Below are 19356 nucleotides of genomic sequence, written 5' to 3'. Positions count from 1 at the left end.
AAGGTTGGCTTAAAGCTCAACATTCAGAAAACTAAGATCATGGCATCTGGTCCCATCACTTCATGGCAAATAGATGGGGAAACAGTGGAAGCAGTGGCCGACTTTATTTTTCTGGGCTTCAAAGTCACTGCAGATGGTGATTGCAGCCATGAAATTAAAAGACGCTTACTCCTTGGAAGGAAAGTTATGACCAACCTAGACAGCATATTAAAAAGCAGAGACATTGCTTTGCCAACAAAGGTCCCTCTAGTCAAAGCTATGGTTTTTCCAGTAGTCATGTATGGATGTGAGGGTTGGGCTATAAAGAAAGCTGAGCACTGAAGAATTGATGCTTTTGAACTGTGGTGTTGGAGAAGACTCTTGAGAGTCCCTTGGACTGCAAGGAGATCCAACCAGTCCATCCTAAAGGAGATCAGTCCTGGGTGTTCATTGGAAGGACTGATGCTGAAGCTGAAACTCCAATACTTTGGCCACCTCATGAAAAGAGCTGACTCATTTGAAAAGACCCTGATGCTGGGAAAGATTGAGGGCAGGAGGAGAAGGGGACGACAGAGGATGAGATGGCTGGATGGCATCACAGACTCAATGGACATGAGTTTGGGTAATCTCCGTGAGTTGGTGAGGGATAGAGAGGCCAGCATGCTATGGTTCATGGGGTCGCAAAGAGTTGGACATGACTGAGTGACTGAACTGAAACTGATGCCCCACTATGTTCCAGAAAATATTTAAGGATGCCCTCACAAGCATTTAATGAAGCTGTGAGATTATACATACATTATTATTACCTTTTTAAAAACTCTTATCACTTCAAGATAATAAGTGATCCACTTGTTATCCTTTCCACAAATGCATGTTTTACTTTATGTAAAAATGAATCAAGTGAATATATCCAATATGTTACTTCTTGAGAATTACTTTTCAAATTACCTTTCATGTGAAACTACCTTTCCTTTTTCTAGTATTATCATGCTTTCTTAATATATCAGAAAATCTTACATAACTTTTGAGTGAAATTTTGTAATATACTATATATCATTAGTTCTCATGTTTGATCTGTCAGCCTAGTAAAAGCATGTTTAAGAGTTTTTCATTTTAAATGGTAGGAAAATTTAGGGGAGACTTAAAATATAAAGTGACTTGAACAAATAGACCTGGAATTTAGTTTACATGATTTCTATAGATAATAATGAAATTCAAGGAGAACTTTTCATTGAACTGGTTTATTTTTATTTTATCCCTTGTATTAAAAGGTGTCACTGCTCCTGTTGTTTTAAGTATTCCCCTCATTTATAAGAACAAATTAAAATGTGATGTGTATTGCGTTTCACACAGGTAATTTATGGTCTTTGGTAATTACTTTAGGCCATTTGAGGGCTTTTTACTGTAACTTTACATGTTTGAGTAAATTGAGCCACACTGTTTCTAATTATTGTCAGAGGGAAGTATTACTCACTATTTTATTGTTTAGTTATAATTCTGCAGTTTGATTGTCATTATTTCTCTTGTTAGTTTATCCTCTATTAATAGGGTTACCATAACATTGTTGAATCTTAGAGTTCTTTACTTCATCAAGATAGATTAACAGTTTAAATGAAGTCTTTATTATCAGCAAAAGTTTGTAGTTTTTCTTTTTTTGAGGAAGCTGATGTACACTACAAATTATTGATATAATACACTTTTTCAAATATCCTTAAAAAAAAGAATCCAAGAAAGAGCTTAGCAGAAAATGTGCAGAATATTCAGCATTCTAAATCAGTCCAGTGAAAATATCAGTAGGCCTTTTAAAAAAAAAAAAACTAGACCAACTCATTCTAAATTTCACATAAAGAGAAGAAATCAAGCAGGAAGAGCCAGGAAAATTCTGAAGAAACAAAGTAACGAGGGGAGATTATGTAGTATCATACATATGTTGTAGTATGTATTACCAGATATTAGCACTGATATAACATGATCATAATCAAAATGATGTACTCAAAATGATGTCATAGTGTACTTGAATAAAAAGATGAATTAAAAAGGAGAGAAAGTCCATGAAATTAACACAGCACTGTAAATCAGCTATACTCCAGTAAGGTTAGAATATCTTTATTGAATCAAAGATGTCCACAGAATTTTAATACATAATAACACTGACTGCATCTCAGGCATAGAGGGGAGAAGGAGATTATTGTTCAGTGGATATTGAGACCACTCTGAAGCAATCTAAGAAAACACAAGTTGATTTTATACCTCAGACCTTACACCAGAAAAGAGTTGAAAGGATCAAAGATTCAGATTTTTAAAATGAAACAGTAAAACTACTAGAGGAACCTGTAGGAGAGTTTTGCTTAATCTTGAATTGGGGAAGATCTTTTTAATAGTCCCCAGAGCTAGGAATCATAAAAGAAAATATTGATAAATTTGATTTTGTTTAAAAAAAAAAAAAGCATTTTGCATTGCTCACCCCCAAAAAAACCCATAAAGTCAAAAGACAATGACAGAAATATTTATAATTCTTACCACAAAGGATCAATTTCTAAATACTTGAAGAACTACAAATCGGTTCAGTTCAGTCGCTCAGTCGTGTCTGACTCTGCCACCCCTGGACTGCAGCACACCAGGCCTCTCTGTCCATCACCAACTCCCGGAGTTTACTCAAACTCATGTCGATTGAATCGGTGATGCCATCCAACCATCTCATCCTCTGTCGTCCCCTTCTCCTCCCGCCCTCAATCTTTACGAATCAGTAAAAAATATCAAATAACCTGTAATAAAAATGTCTGTTTATACAAACAGTACCTAAGAAAGGAGAAAGAAGTAGCTCTTCTAAACAGGTGAAAGAGTTCAATTTTACTTATAATGAGAAATACAAAATCAAAGTATGCCAAGATACTGTTTTTTAGCTATCAGAACAATAGAGTTCCTAAAGTTTGAGTATACTGGGTTGGCAATGGCGTGGTGAAAAAGCCACTGTTGGTGGTGAGAGAATAAATTTATGTAACCTCTGTGGAGGGCAGTTTGGTAATACCTGTCAAATTTACGAATTCCCATACTCTTTGACCTAGTACTTCTATGAGTACTTATACATGAATAAAATGACATGTACAGTGCTATTTGTAGAAGCAAAAGATTTTAAAAAGCCAAAGTGTTCATAAATAGAGGAATGATTAATTAAAGTAGGATACCTCAACATCGGAGAACACTGAAATCATTTAATTTAAAATCAGAGAAAGTTTCTTATGTACTGCTAAGATACTTTAAGAAAGCAGAATATACAACAGAGCATATTGTAGCTATTTGAGAAAAATAGGAAGGAAGCATAAGCATTTCTTGCATGTATATTTCTAAAGTATAATATCAGTAAAGGGCATGTACAAAATTTATTGTCATCATCTGGAAGACACTAGGAAACCAAGGGATAAGAATATTAGAGTTTTCTTTTTTAATCTCATTTAGTTATTTTGGGCTATGCTGGATCTTCATCGCTACACAAGCCTTCTCTGGTTGCAGTGAGTGAGGGCTCTTCCTTGCAGTTTGTAGGCTTCTCGGTTGCAGTGGCTTCTCTTGCTGAGGGCACGGGCTCTGGAGTGCAGGCTCACTAGCTGCAGCGCATGGGCCTAGATTCTCTGTGGCACGTGGTGTCTTCCCGGACCAGAGATCAAACCAGTGTCCCCTGCATTGCAAAGTAGACACTTGACCACTTGACCACAAGGGAAGCCCTAGAGTTTGCAGTGCCTTTTGAACCTTTTAAATTAGAAGCCTATGAATGTATTTACTATACAAAAATGCTATTTGAATAAAATTCGATTGCCAAAAGTGTGTATTATATCCAGAATGTATGAAGAACTCTGAAAATTCAGTTATAAAACTCAAACAGGGGAATTCCCTGGTGGTCCGCTGGTTAGGGATCCACGTTTTTCACTGCAGAAGGGCACATGTTTGATCCCTGGTTGGGGAACTAAGATTCTGTATGCCGCGTGGCGCAGCTCAAAAATAAAAAGAATCAAACATCCCATTTAACAAATTGGTAAAAAAAAATTTGAATAGATAATTCATCAGTGATATAGAGGTATCATATAAACCAATGAGAGGATATTAAACATAATTAATCTTTAGGAAAATGCAAATTAAAACCAGTGTTAAAAACTTACACGACTAAGCATGCCAAGTGTTGGTGAATCTGTGGGAAAACTTTAACTCTTATATACTGCTGATGGGAGTATAAAATGGTATAACCAGTTTGAAAAAACTGGCAGTTTCTGCCCCCTCCCTCTTTTTATGACTTATTTTTTTAAGAGCAGTTTTAGATTTGCAACAAAATTGAGAGGAAGATACAGAGATTTTCCATTTATTGCCCCTCCCCGCACATACGTAGCCTCTCATTGTTAGTATCCTCTATCAGAGTGGTACATTTGTGACAGTTGATGAACCTGCACCAACACATGATAATCATCCAAAGTCCATAGTTTACATTAGAGTTCACTCTTGGTGGTGTGCATTCTATGGGTTTTGACAAATGGTGACATAGCCACCATTATAATATCAGTATTTCACAGAGTATTTTCACTGCCCTAAAAATCCTCCAAGTTCTACCAGTTCATCAATTGCTGGTAACCATGGATCTTTTCATTGTCTTCATACCCTTACATTTTCTGGAATGTCATATATTGGGATCACACAAAGTGTAACCTTTTCGGATTGGCTTCATTTACTTGGTAGGATGCATTTCAGGTTCCTCCATGTCTTTTCATGGTTTTAGAGCTCATTCTTCTTTTCTTTTTTTTTTTTAAATTTTAATTTTGTCTTGGAGTATAACCAACTAACAATGTTGTGATAGTTTCAGATGAACAGCGAGGGGACCCAGCCATGTATATACATATATCCATTCTCCCCCAAATTCTCCTCCCATCCAGGCTGATTGATATCTTCATATGTTCATTATCTTGACTGTAGTGATAGTTTTATGGATATATATTCTATGGCATGAAAGCTATGTTTAAATACCTTTGGTTCATCCTGGAATTTGAAAATAGAAATAAGATGGGCCCTAAAAATAAGAGTACATTTAATATTCATATTTAAAGACAGAAGATGTGATTAAAAGTTTACACAGTGGCAAGTCTCATCTTAATTCCTATATTGATATGCTCACTAGGTCACAGGGAAAATTATCATGTTCTTTTGAATAGAATATTGAAATTTTGTTCTTAAGAGAGGACCTGGGATCCAGATGCAGTTTTGTCAGAGGATGGTGAACAATAGATCCTTCCGCTTTGTAGGAAGAAGCAATCTGCTTATGTATCTTTCAATCTTGCAAGGTCCTGTTTTTAAAACAACATAAAGGTAATTTACTGTGAGGAGAAAATTATTTTTAAGAACCCGTTTTTAAATACAGCACTCAATGAAAGAAATAAAGGGATTAGTGATATGGATGGTGTGACTTGAAGTTTTTATATAGGACAGTTATCACTTTATATGATTTTTATAATTTATTCTAGATGTTCTTCTGCATTTTTTGAGGAAGAAAGATCAGCATTAAAACAGAAACGGCAGAAAATAAGGCTCTTACAACAAAGGAAAGTTGCAGATGTTTCACAATTCAAAGATCTCCCAGATGAGATTCCTTTGCCCTTGGTTATTGGAACCAAAGTTACTGGTAGGTAAAGATAAGCTTATTACTATTTTGACTTGTGGTTTTTCACCAAGATAACTTTTAGTAGACAAATGGACTTTACATTTAGAAAGCTTAAACTATATTTCTGTAGCAATATTCTGTAGAGGTTACTGATGGTCGTCTGTGAAGTCTGTTTTTTAAAGTAGGTGGATAAAAGTGTATATCTTCAAAACAGTGTCTTCCACAAGTAAACTGCCACAAAGATGAAACTTAAAGTTAAGTGTAATGTTTAAATTTTTAAAATTTTGTTTTTGCTTCTATATTATATTGATTTTCTTTTCTGACCAGTCTTAACCTGGTTAATTCACAAACACTGTTGTTCTTGTGATCTTTGGGTTTAGAAATACTCCATTTCTAATGACTAAATGACTAAACTACCTACTGAATAGTTTGCTCAAAATTTTGTAAAGATGTAAATTCTGTCAATTTGTAGGTAGTGATTCTATATGACCACTTCAGTTACAACATTGAGGGAAAGTGCCACTAAAATCTCAAATTTAGGTTAATTCTTAATAATTTAGTAATCTAAAATTACAACTTTTGTAATACAAGCAGCAGCAAGATGTTCAGTGAGTAGATAGAGTTAAAGTTTGAAAAATCATTGGATTAATCAGAGAGTATTTTCTGGAGGAAAGGGATCCTTGTTACATGTTTATATCATTTTTTCCTGGTTATAAGAGTGGTATCTTTTTTCATTATATGGTAGAAATGGGTAGTGAAGAGGAAAAGTAGACAACAGGGAAAAGGCTGTATCATGCATGTGAAATGCAATTGGAAAAGAGAAGAATGCATGTAGTCATAACCCACCATGTACAGAAGTTATAGGCGATATATATGATCTCTCCCTTAACAAAATTAGTCTGGGAGTGAGGATGGAGATAGAGTGAGGAAGAGATAGCTTTCCTGAAAGCATGTGTCAGTTCTAAAAATCCCATATGAATAAGTACATATACAAAGTCTGCAATGTAACTGCTCATCAGAGAAGTGCTGACATGAACAGAGTGACTCATAGATCCAGTTAGGAAATCTGTAAAAGTTAATTGCTCCAGAATTTTAAGGACTGGTGGTATTATTTAATAAGAACTGAAAGTTTTACAGAGGATCAATAAGTAGGTATTTTTTTACAATGCAGAATAGGCAGACTAGATGTATCAAGATATGCAAGAAGTTTGTAGGAATCAACTACTAGAGCTTTTGAAACTTTCTGTTTGGTCTAGAGGATGTGTCAGCATATGATAAAAAATTACTAAACCTATGAAGAAATAGAAAAACAGGTTCTATAGTTAAGACCAAAAGCAAACAAGAGAATTAGATGCTAGGGTGACTCAGATATTGGAATTAGTTTCAAAATATATGTTATAAAACGTGTTCAAGAACTTAAATGTAAATGTGGTCATAATTAATGGAAATATCACAGTAGATAAATGGTAATTATATAAAACAAATAGAACATTAAAAGTATAAATGGTCTTAAAAGCATATTGAAAACAACAAAAAGAGTCAATGAACTTCAGAATAAATCAGTATAAATGATTCATTGTGAAAACATGGAGGAAAAAAGTGGAAAAAACATTCATAGAGCCTCAGAGACCTGTGGGACAATATTAAGCAAATAATAAACATATAACTAGTGTTCTTTAAAAAAGAGAGGCACAGTGGCATGTAAAAAGACAAAAGATTTGATTTTTTTTCTTCCAGTTTTATTGAGATATAACTGACATAGAGTACTATAGCGTCCCAGGTGGCACAGTTGGTAAAGAATCCGCCTGCCAGTGCAGGAGACACAAGAGATGTGGGCTCGATCCCTGGGTCAGGACGATCCCCTGGAGGAGGAAATGGCAACCTACTCTAGTATTCTTGCCTGGAAAATTCCATGGACAGAGAAACCTGGTGGCCTACAGTCCATGGGGTCTCAAAGAGTTGGACACAACTGAGCATGTGTACATGCACACATGTGTACACACGCACAGACAAACACACACGAGTCAAGTGTAGGTCATAAAGATTTAACTTACACCCACAACATTTCCTGGCCTCAGAGAAGTGACCTTTTGTAAGAACTCCTGTGCTTCCCAGCAGCTCACTTCCCTCTGGTCACCAGAGCTGTATTCTCTAGGGGTGCCCCCTATGTGGGCTGCCTGGATCCTTCTGTTGTGGTGGACTATTTATGGGCAGTCTGGTAGGTGTGGCTGACCCTCCTTCTGGTTGGTTGCTAGGCTTTGCCTTGTGGAGGGCTTCTGTCTGTGGGTTAGGTCATCAGGTGGCTGGTTGCGGAAAGGGGTGGGGAGTCCTGGGACTGATGCTGGCCCACTGGTGGGTGGAGCTGGGTTTGGGGTAGGTGGTTGCAGATCTAGATCTGGGGTCCCAGATCTAGTGCTGGTGGGTGGGCCAGTTCCTGGCATGGCTGTCTGGGCGTGGGGGTGTGGTCTGGATATCCCAAAGTTTGTGTCAACAGAACTGGATCTTGGGGCTACTGGTTGAGGGGTCCAGAGCGTCTAGTAGCAGCTATCAGCCTGCTGTTGGCAGACCAGAGCCTCTGGTATTCCCTGGGCTAGTGCCCCACCACTGGTGGATGGGGGCATTTCCACCAGGCGCAGCTAGCTGAGGGGCTAAAGGTGTCCCAGAGCTGGTATTAGCCTGCTGGTGGCTAGCACCAGGACTCAGTGTGTCTTGGGGCTGGTGCTGCCCTGCTGGTGTGTGGGCTGCACCCTGAAATAGCAGGCCCTCGGGCTGTGGTGGTCCTGGGGCTGGTGTCCACCAAGTGGAGGATGAGACAGGGCATCAGATCCCCTAGCTGGTGCCCACCCCTTGATAGGTGGAGCCGGGTCCTGGATTCTCCATCTGCAGGACAGGGATACTGGAGCTGGTGTCCTCCTACTGATGGGTGAGGCTCGGTCCTGGGGCTAGTGCCAGCTCACTGGTGGGCGGAGCCAGTCCCAAAGTCCCTGGCTACAGGGCCCTAGGGGTGCGTTGGTGTCAGTGGTCGGTCCTGGGCCCTCTGGTGGAGAAGGCCAGGTCCTGAAGCGGCTATGGGCTCAGAGACTCCCTGCTGGCCAGCTGGTGGGCGGAGCTGTGTTCCCGCCCAGCTAGCTGCTTGGCCTGAGGTGTCCCAGCACTGGTGTGGACAGGCTGGTGGGCGGGGCCTTAGAGGGAGGATTGCAAAATGGCGCTTGCCAGCACCAGTGTCATGGTTGAACAAGCTTCCAGAAATGCCTGCCACAAGTGTCTTTTCCCCCTGGATGAGCTCCACTTGGCTCCTGCCTCGCAGGGAGGCTCTCCGAGATCAGCAGGTGGGTCTAACCAAGGCTCCTCTTGGATTACTGCTCTTGCACTGCGTCCCAGAACGTCTGAGGTTTTGTGTGCACCTTTTAAGAATGGAGTTTATTTCCCACAGCCCTCTGGCTCTCCTGAATGTACGCCCTGCTGGCCTTCAAGGGCAGACGTTGTGGGGTTTGTTTTCCCGGTGCAGGGCTTCCAGTTTGGAGAGCCACAACTGGAAGTTTGTGGAGTTCAGATCCCTTGCTCCTTGGGAAGAACTTCTACAGTTGTGATTACCCTCCCCTGTGTGGGTCACCCTTGTGGAGGTATAGTTCTTGGCTGTACTGCACCCCTGTCCCTCCTTCTTGTCTGGTTATGGTTCCTTTATGTCTTTAGTTGTAGAAGATCTTTGCTTGTCTTCTGCTCTTTCTCATCAATATTTTCTCTGTAATAGTTATAATTCTGGTGTGCCACTGGAAAGAGGTGAGCTGTAGATTTTCCTACTCCGCCATTTTGGCCACTTTACTCAAATTTAATTAAAAAAAAAAAAAAGTACAGGTCTTTAATACTCTGGGCTTTCCGGGTCACTCAGTGGTAAAGAATCCGCCTGCCAGTACAGGAGATGCAAGAGGTCAATCCCTAGGTTGGGAAGATTGCCTGGAAAAGGGAATGGCAACCCGATCCAGTATTTTTGGCTGAAAAAATACTGTAGCCCATCAGTCTCTCCCGTACATGGGATCACACAGTCGGGCATGACTGAGTGACACACACATACCACACCTTAGTACTCTAAACCCCAAGTCATACAACCCACATGTATATACAACCCCATAATTGGGGCAAATCTTGAAAGCAATCTTAGGAAAACAATATATATGAGGAACAGTGATACAGATAGCTGCTGACTTCTCATGGGAAAAGAACCCTAGATGTTACGTCAAATGAAAATTTCAGGTTGAGGGGAAATGATACTAAATGGAACCTTGACTATACAGTAAGAACACCAGAAATGGTAAATGTATGCATAAAATGTAAGTGTTGTGTTTCAAGTTTCTTAAATTTGTTGTGAGGGCATGCAGTATTAATTATTAGTAGAGTGTAATAAGTGAAGAGTGGATATTGTAAGCCTTAGAATATTAAGCTTCAAAAACCTTAGTGTACATCAGATTAGCTGGAGAGCTTTATAAAGGACAGATTGCTGGCCCCTGCCCTAGAGTTTCTGATTCAGAGAGTCAGGGGTAGAGCCTGAGAATTTGCATTTTAAGAAGTTTCCAAGTGTCAGGTGTTGACACTGCTGGAGTGGGCTGTACTTTGAGAATTGGTAAAGGAATTTCTTTTTTTTTTTTAATTTAATTTTTATTGAGGTAACTTTGGTTTATAACATAAGTTTCATGTGTATATTTTTTCTTCTTACAGTGTAGCATGCTCACCACAAAAAAATGTAATTCTTATCTCTCACCAAATAGGTGACCCCGTTTATCTGTTTTACCCCCACCCCCCCCATCCCACTCCTTCCCCGCTGGTAACGACTACTCTGTTTTATGGCTGAATGGTATTCCATTTATGGTAGTCACTATTCTTTTTCTTTTTTTTTTTTTTTACAGTGGAGCTGTATTTAGTATGTATGTGTGTCTGTGTGTGTAGCATATCTTTTTCCATTCATTCATTGATAGTCACTTAGGTTATTTCCATATCTTGGCTGTTCTAAGTAAAACTGTGATGAGCATAGAGGTGCATATATCTTTTTGAATTAGTATTTTTGTATTCTTTGGATAAATACACAAGTGGGATAGATATCGATAGATCATGTGATAGTTCTAATCTTAATTTGGAGGGGACTGTTTCTTCATAATGACTGCAGCTGTTTACATTCTCACCAACAGTGTATGAGGGTTTCCTTTTCTCCACTTCCTTGCCAACCCTGTTATTTCTTGCCTTTTTGATAATAGTCATTCTAACATATGCGAGGTGATATCTTGTTGTGGTTTTTTTTTTTAATTGAAGTACAGTTAATAAACAATTTTGTGAATACAGTTCCCTGTGCTATACAGTAAGTCCTTGTTGCTTGTCTATTTTATGTATAGTGGTTTGTTAATTCCGTACCCCTAATTTACACCTCCCTCTCACCTCCCTCTCCCCTTTGGTAGCTATAAGTTTTTTATGTTTGTGAATCTGTTTCTGTTTGGTATATAAATTCATTTGTATTATTTTTTAGATTCCATATACAAGTGATGTCATATAATTTGTCTGACTTACTTCACTTACTTTTATTCTCTAGTCCATCCATGTTGTTGGAAATGTTTCATTCTTTTTTATGGTTGAGTAATATCCCATTGTGTGTGTGTGTGTGTGTATGATATATATATATATACATATATATATATATATATATGTTCATATCTTCTTAAACCAGTCATCTATTGCTGGGCATTTGAGTTGCTTCTGTCTTGGCTATTGCAAATAATACTGCTATTTGCAATGCTGATAAACACTGGGGTGCGTGTATCTTTTCAGATTAGAGTTTTTCTCATTCCTGGATAAATACCCAGGAGTAGGATTGATGGATCATATGATAACTCTATTTTTTGTTTTTTAAGGAACTTACAGACTGTTTTCCATAGTGGCTACACCAATTTACATTCCCACCAATAGTGTATGAGGGTTCCCTTTTCTCCACACCCCCTCCAATATTTTTTTTTCCCAATATTTTTTATTTGTAGACTTTTTAATGATGACCATTCTGACTAGTGTGATGTGGTGCTTCATTCCAGTTTTGATTTGTACTTCTTTAATAATTAACAATTTTGAGCATCTTTTCATGTGCCTTTTGGCCATCTGGGTGTCTTTGTTGGAGAAATGTCTATTTAGATCTTCTGCCCACTTCATGATTAGGTTGTTTGGTGGCTTTCTGTGGTTTTTTTTAATTGCATCATGGTTTTGATTTGCATTTCCCTAACAATTAGTGATGAATATCTTTTCATGTGCCTGTGGCCATCTATATGTCTTCCTTGGAAAAATGTCTATTCAGCTCTTCTGCCCATTTTTTAATTGGGTTGTTTGTCTTTTTGTTGTTGAGTTCTTTATATATTTGAGATATTAGCCAATTAATGTATATATGAGTTGCAGATATTTTCTCCCATTTGGTATGTTGTCTTTTCATTTTGTTGATGGTTTCCTTTGCTGTGCAGAAACTTTTTAGCTTGATATGATCCCATGTATTCAATTTTGCTTTTGTTTCCCTTGCCTGAGGAGACATATCCAGAAAGATATTGCTGAGATCAATGTCAAAGAGCATGCTACATGTGTTTTCTTCTAGGAGTTTTATTGTTTGAGGTCTCTCATTCAAGTCTTTAATCCATTTTGAGTTGATTTTTCTGTATGATGTGACATAGAGGTTTAGTTTCATCTTTTGCATCTGGCTGTCCAAGTTGAAGGAATTACTTTTTAAAGTGTTGAGAGATATACCTAAAAAGCCAATAAAGAAATTAAATTAACATACTAACAAATTCTCAGTTAAGTGAAAAGATGACAGGAAAGAAAGGACAGAGAAGTAGAAAATAAATAGCAAGATGGTAAACTTAAATCTCACCCTTTTAAAATTATATTAAATCTCAATGAACTGAATACTATACTTAAAAAGTAGAGATTATCAAACTGAATTTATTATTTTTTTTAAAAAAGTCACACTCAACTACAGTTGACCATGAACAGCATCGATCTGACATGTTTGAATTGTGCAAATCCATTTATTTGTGGATTTTTTTTTTCAATAAACATTGACAGTTTTGGGGGAGATTTGACAGTGTGAAAAAACTTGCAGATGAATTGCTTAACCTCGAAATATTGAAAAAAATTTTAAAACTTAATATGTCATGAATGCAGAAGATATATATGGACATAGTCTATTTTATCATTTGCTTACCACAAAATACAGCAGTAAAATTTATCAAAATTTACTCCCATAAACATAATCTATACATTTACCGTTGAGAGAAATGGAAGCAAACATAAAGATGCTGTATTAAACTGTAACTTCTCAAAATTAACTGTAGTGCACACTGCACTACTGTAAAAATTCCATAACAACCTTCTCTTGCTATTGCAGTGAGCCCAGGTGTTGAAAGTATCTGCTTAAAATGCTGTGTGATAGTAATCATCTCCATGTGATCAGTTTGTCGGCAGCAAAATACATGTGATTGCCTTAAAAAGTGATTTCTTACAGTTTTCAGATATTTTTCCATTATGTTTAGTGCAACATCATAGACTATGAATAATTTCATAGGGCCCATAAAAGTGCCACAGTGATACTCGAGTTGCTCCCAAGAAGCAGAGAAAGGTTTTGACACTACAAGAAAAAGTTGAATTGCTTGATACGTATTGTAGATTGAGGTCTTCAGCTGTCATTGCCCACTATTTCAAGAAAAATGAATCCACATAAGGACCAGTGTTTTTTAAAAAAAAAAAAAAAAGGAAGTTTGTGAAGCTATAGCTTCAGCTATGCCAGCAGGCATGAATACCGTGCATTTTTTGAAATATCTTTTTATCTCATAATGAAAATGTAGCTCTTATGTGAGTGCAGGATCGATATAAGGAAGACAGACCTATGGACTCTGATAAGACAACAAAGCAAAAGGGATTGCAGGATCTAAAGCTGAAGAATTCAGTGCCAGCAAAAGATGGTTTGATAATTTTAAAAAGAGGTTTGGTTTAATAAATACCAAGATGATAGGAGAAGCAGCTTCTGCCAACCAAGAGGCAACAGACAGGTTCCAAATGCCCTTAAGGAAATCATGGAAGAGAAAGGATATCTGCATGAACAAGTTTTTAATGTCAACAAGTGTCCTATTCTGGGTTTAAAAAAAAATGCCTTATTAGTAAGGAAGACAAGCAAGCACTGGGATTTAAAGCAGAAAGAGATAGGCTAACAGCTGCAGATACAGTTGGGTTTATGATCAAGACTGCCCTTTTATATCGGAGAAGGCAATGGTACCCCACTCTAGTACTCTTGCCTGGAAAATCCCATGGACAGAGGAGCCTGGTGGGCTGCAGTCCATGGGGTCGCGAAGAGTCGGCCATGACTGAGCGACTTCACTTTCACTTTTCACTTTCACACATTGGAGAAGGAAATGGCAACCCACTCCAGTGTTCTTGCCTGGAGAATCCCAGGGATGGGGGAGCCTGTTGGGCTGCTGTCTATGGGGCCACACAGAGTCCAACACGACTGAAGCGACTTAGCAGCAGTAGCAGCAGCAGCCCTTGTGTATAAAACTGCTAACCTCGGAGCCTTGAAGGGGAAAAATAAACATGAGCTGCCAGTCTTTTGGTTGTACAGCAAGGAGTCCTGGATGACAAAACCCCTTTTTCTGGATTGGTTCCATTGATGCTTTGTCCCTGAAGTCAGGAGGTACCTTGCCAGTAAGGAACTGCCTTTTAAAGTTCTTTTGATATTGAACAATGCCCCTGGCTACCCAGAACCCCATGAGTTCAGCCCTGAAGGCACTGAACACAGATACAACATCTGTAATTCAGCCTCTAGCCTTAAGGACCTTTAAGGCTTGTTACACATGGTACTCTATGGAAAGGATTGTCAACGCTGTGGAAGAGAATGCAAATAGAGAAAACTTGGCGAAAATCTGGAAGGATTATATCATTGAAGATGTCATTGCTGTTATAGAAAAAGTCCAATAGAGCCAGTCAAGGAAATCATGACAGAGATTGTAGCTGTATGGGGTGAGGGGGGGGGGGAAGGTTGGGGGTGAAGGGGTTTGAGATGCAGATATTTTCAAGAACTAATAGATACCACACCAGAGGAATTAATAGCACAACTTGATGGAGATGATTGCTTCCGAATTAGTGCCACAAAAATAAGGCAGAAGACATAGAAGATGCAGAGCCAAGAAATAGATCACCATCAGACAATCATGCGTCATCAGGGAAATGCACACTGAACAGTGAAATACCATTATAGACCTACTAGAGTGGCCAAAATCAAGAACTTGACAGCCCCAAACATTAGTGAGAATGTGGAGCAACAGGTGAGAGTCCAAGACGGTACAGCCACTTTGGAAACCTGTTTGGCAGTTTTTTACAAAGTTAAATATATTCTTACCACATAATCCAGCAGTCACACTTCTTGTTGTTTACCCAAATGAGTTCAAAACTTATTTTTGCACAATAAAGTGCACATGGATGTTTACAGCAGCTTTATTTGTAATTGTCAAAATTGGAAGAACCACTGTGTCCTTCATGAGATGAATAAACTGGTACATCCACACATGGAATATTATTTGAAACTGAAGTGAAGTGAGCAGGAATTCCCTGGCAGTCCAGTGGTTAAGACTGCGCTTCCACTGCAGGGGGTGCAGGTTTGATCCCTGATTGGTAACTAAGATCCCACATGCTGCACAGCCAAAAAAGAATAGATAAAATAGCAATAAAAATTAAAAAATAATTATACAAATAAATGACTGATCAACTAGATATCTATATGGAAATGAGCCTTGACCTTTCCTCATGCTGTACAAAAAGCTTAATTTAAAATGGACCAAAGGACTAAATGTAAAAGCTATAACTATAAAACTTCAGTAAGTAGACACAGGAAAATATCTTGTGATCTGTAAGTAGGCAGAAATTTCTTGGATCTGACAAAAAAGTAATTATCAAAAAAATAAAGGTGATTTTTACATTAGGCTTAAATTTAAAACTTCTGCCCACTAAAAGCCAACACCAAGAAAACAAATAGGCAAGCCATATACTAGGAAAAAATATTTCCAAATCTTATATCTGAAAAGGGACTACATCTAGAAAACATAAATAACTCATTTAGTGATAAATATAAATAATTCAGTTAAAAAATTAGACGTGTAGAGGCTTCCCAGAGGAAGATATATGAATGGTCAATAAGCACATGAAACAGCACTCAGCATCAATTAATCGCCATGGAAGTGCAAATTAAAAGCATAATGAAATACCACTACACACACCAGAATGGCTAAAATTGAAACTCCTGATAACATCAAATGTTGACAAAGATGTGGATCTACCGTAATTCATTGTTGATAGGATGGTGTACCACTTTGGAGAAAAGCATGACAATTTTTTAAATTAATTTATTTTAATTGGAGGCTAATTACTTTATAATATTGTAGTGGTTTTTGTCATACATTGAAATGAATCAGCCATGGGTGTACATGTGTTCCCCATCCTGAACCCCATTCCCACCTCCCTCCCCATCCCATCCCTCTGGGTCATCCCAGTGCACCAGCCCTGAACACCCTGTCTCATGCATCAAACTTGGACTGGTGATCTATTTCACACATGGTAATATACATGTTTCACTGCTATTCTCTCAAATCATCCCACCCTCGTCTTCTTCCACAGAGTCCAAAAGTTCTTTACATCTGTGTCTCTTTTGCTGTCTCACATATAGGGTCATCGTTACTCTTTCTAAATTCCATGTATATCATTAATACACTGTATGGTGTTTTTCTTTCTGACTTACTTCACTCTGTATAATAGGCTCCAATTTCATCCACCTCATTAGAACTGATTCAAATGCGTTCAATAGCTGAGTAATATTCTATTGTGTATATGTACCACAGTTTTCTTATCCATTCGTCTACCGATGGACATCTAGGTAAAAGCATGACAATTTTTAATAAAATTAGATTTATGCCTGCCCTATGACCTACCAGTTCTGCTGCACAGTATTTAAGTAAGAGAAATGAAAAGTGCTATTCGCAGAAGGCTATGTACAAGAATATTCATAGCATCTTTGTTCCAATTTTATAGCCAAAACCCGATTCACGCCAACAGTAGGCAAATGGATAAACATAACATGGAATTGTCTCGCAGTGAAATATAAATTGACAATAAAAAGAAACTACTGACGTTTAGATTAACTTCGGACAGTATGCTAAGTGAAAGAAGCTGAAAACTAAAAAATGTGTATTATATGGTTCAATTTATATGAAGTTGTAGAACAGACAAAATTAGTTTATGGTAGAAAAGTATTGTCAGAAAAGTGGTCGCTTCTGAAGAAAGGATTGCCTGGGAATGGGCATCTTTCTGGGATAAGAGTATTTCATGACATCATAAGGATGGATGGTTTCATTTGTCAAAACTTATAGAATTATATGCTTACGTTTTCATTTTACCTAGAGAGAAATGTTACCTGGAGAGAAAAAGTATATAATCAAGCAAAATTTCACACTCCTTATTGGGAAGAAAATTCTTAGTAAAGAAGAAGTAGTAGACAGATTTTTCCTCAAAAACAGCAACAAAAGGAATTTTTAAAGTAACTGATTTGAGATTGTGCAGTAAGTGAAAAAGCAACCGGTAAAAAGTGACTGTATATGATTCTTAGATACACAGTTAAGAACACAAGAATTTTGACAAACACCAAAATGATGGAAAATTTGAATAGTGGAGAAGTTTTGGGGAAATGTCTAGACATCGTACTTTAGCCACATTGTATTAATTTAAGAAGTTCATCAGTTGTCCTTTGCTCTGAGTTGTTCTAGAACTCTATGTAGTCAGAGAAGTCAGGGTTTAAGAAGAGATTTTTTAAATGATTGACTTGTTGAGAAATTTAAAGAATTGGAACTGTCCTAAAAGTAATGTAGGTTATCTAAGTCTCTTTTTGTTGCATTGTGTATTTGAGCCTATAAACAGTCAGAGGAGTAGAGTGGCCGTGTAATTATCGCCCACATGAGCGTCTTCCGAGAGTAGGGGAGGAGGTGCTGTTAATAACTGAGGTAGGGTAACAAGTGTAAGTGGACACTGTCTAGTATGATTTATGGATTAGTAGGATTTACTCTGCCTGATGTTTTTGAAATTTCTTAATTGTAAAGTATTCTCAAAACCTTAGGGTAGAGGAAGTGCTGATAACAACAGCAATATTTTTCTCGTACTTTCCTGACCAGGAGTGCTTTTCACCCCTACGTTACCATGTGTAATATACTAACTTACATTGCTGCTTTTGCTTCTGTTGTTTTAGATTTGCTTTGTCGGCACCAGTAATCTAGCACAGAAATGGCTGTTAATGAGAGGGCTGCCTTAGAGATGAGGATGTTTAAATATTTTAAAAATCTTTGAACCAGTTAAGTAAAACTGGTTAGAATTTAGTCATCCCTCGAACTGATAGATACTCCTATAATAATAGGGGAACTTGATTTAAAATATAGGTCTGTGGTAGAGGGACATAATGACATCCACATAAAAAATTATGGAAATGTCTTCTTTTTGTTGGTTTATAAAAGCAATACATTCTCAAAGCAAACAAAACAAAAATACCACAGAAGTGTAGAAAGAGAGTTTTCTCTAAGGTTTATAAATCTCCTTCTAAAGTTTGGTGTATCTAAGTATACAGTATATATCAGAACATAAGATGGTCCTCCGTCCAGAATATATTTGAGTTCTTACACTATTCATGTTATAAGTATTCTCTCGGTTTATTTTATATAACGAAGTCTGCTTGATGAAGACTCAGTAATTTCTAATTTCTTTTTGTTTTGGCTGGAGAAAGTACTCTGTATAGTTTTACTTCTTTTAACGTTGTTGAGACTTGTTTCGTGGCCTGTCATTTGGTCTGCCTTGCAGAATGTCCCATGTGTATTTCAAAGGACTGTGTATTTTGCTGTTGGGTTGATCATTCCATATATGTTAGGTCGAATTGATTGATAGTGTTATTCATATCTTCCATATTCTTACTGATTTTCTGTTTTATCGTTATATTAGTTACTGAGTGAATATTAAAATCTCTAACTATAACTTTATTTTATCAGATTTTGCTTCAGGTATTTTGGTGCTTTGTTAAGGTGCATATTTATTTATATTTGTCGTATTTTCCTGATACATTGACTCTATTGTCACTATGAAATGTTCCTCTTTGTTTCTGGTGTTATCACTTACCTTTGCTGTTGTTCAGTGGCTGAGTCACGTCTGACTCTTTGTGTGTGTGTGTGTCCGACTCTTTTGCAACTCCGTGGACTGTAGCCCGCTCAGCTCTTCTGTCCCTGGGATTTTTAAGGCAAGAATAATGGAGTGGGTTGCTATTTTCTTCTCCAGGGGATCTTCCCGACCCAGGAATCAAACCCACATCTCCAGCATTGCAAGCAGATTCTTTACCACTGAGCCACGAGGGAAGCTCATGCCTTATCTTCATTTTTTATTATATAGCCATTCCAGTATTCTGTTGTTACTGTGGTAAATGTTTTTCCATTCTTTCACTTTTAACCTGTTTGTATCTGTGAATCTGAAGTGTGTCTCACACATACCCCAGTGTTCATCGCAGCACTGTTTAAAACACAATAGCTAGGACATGGAAGCAACCTAAATGTCCATCGGCAGACGAATGGATAAGAAAGTTGTGGTTCATATACACAATGGAATATTCCTCAGCTGTTAAAAAGAATGCATTTGAGTCAGTTCTAATGAGGTGGATG

General features: G+C 37.7%; 1 protein-coding gene across 2 annotated transcripts in view; it reads left to right on the top strand.

The window, feature by feature from the left end:
• LIN9 (lin-9 DREAM MuvB core complex component) overlaps window positions 1–19356 on the top strand; it is an 83623-nt gene that overhangs the window by 24392 nt on the left and 39875 nt on the right. For both annotated transcript variants that reach the window (XM_065936750.1, XM_065936751.1), the window contains exon 7: window positions 5478–5635. In XM_065936750.1, the coding sequence (XP_065792822.1) occupies window positions 5478–5635 (158 nt within the window). The remainder of the gene's footprint in view (window positions 1–5477; window positions 5636–19356) is intronic.

Source organism: Muntiacus reevesi, chromosome 5 (genome assembly GCF_963930625.1).
Source record: "Muntiacus reevesi chromosome 5, mMunRee1.1, whole genome shotgun sequence".
Lineage (NCBI taxonomy): Eukaryota > Metazoa > Chordata > Mammalia > Artiodactyla > Cervidae > Muntiacus > Muntiacus reevesi.
Note: the sequence above shows the minus strand (reverse complement) of the source record. Positions and strands in the feature narration are given on the sequence as shown.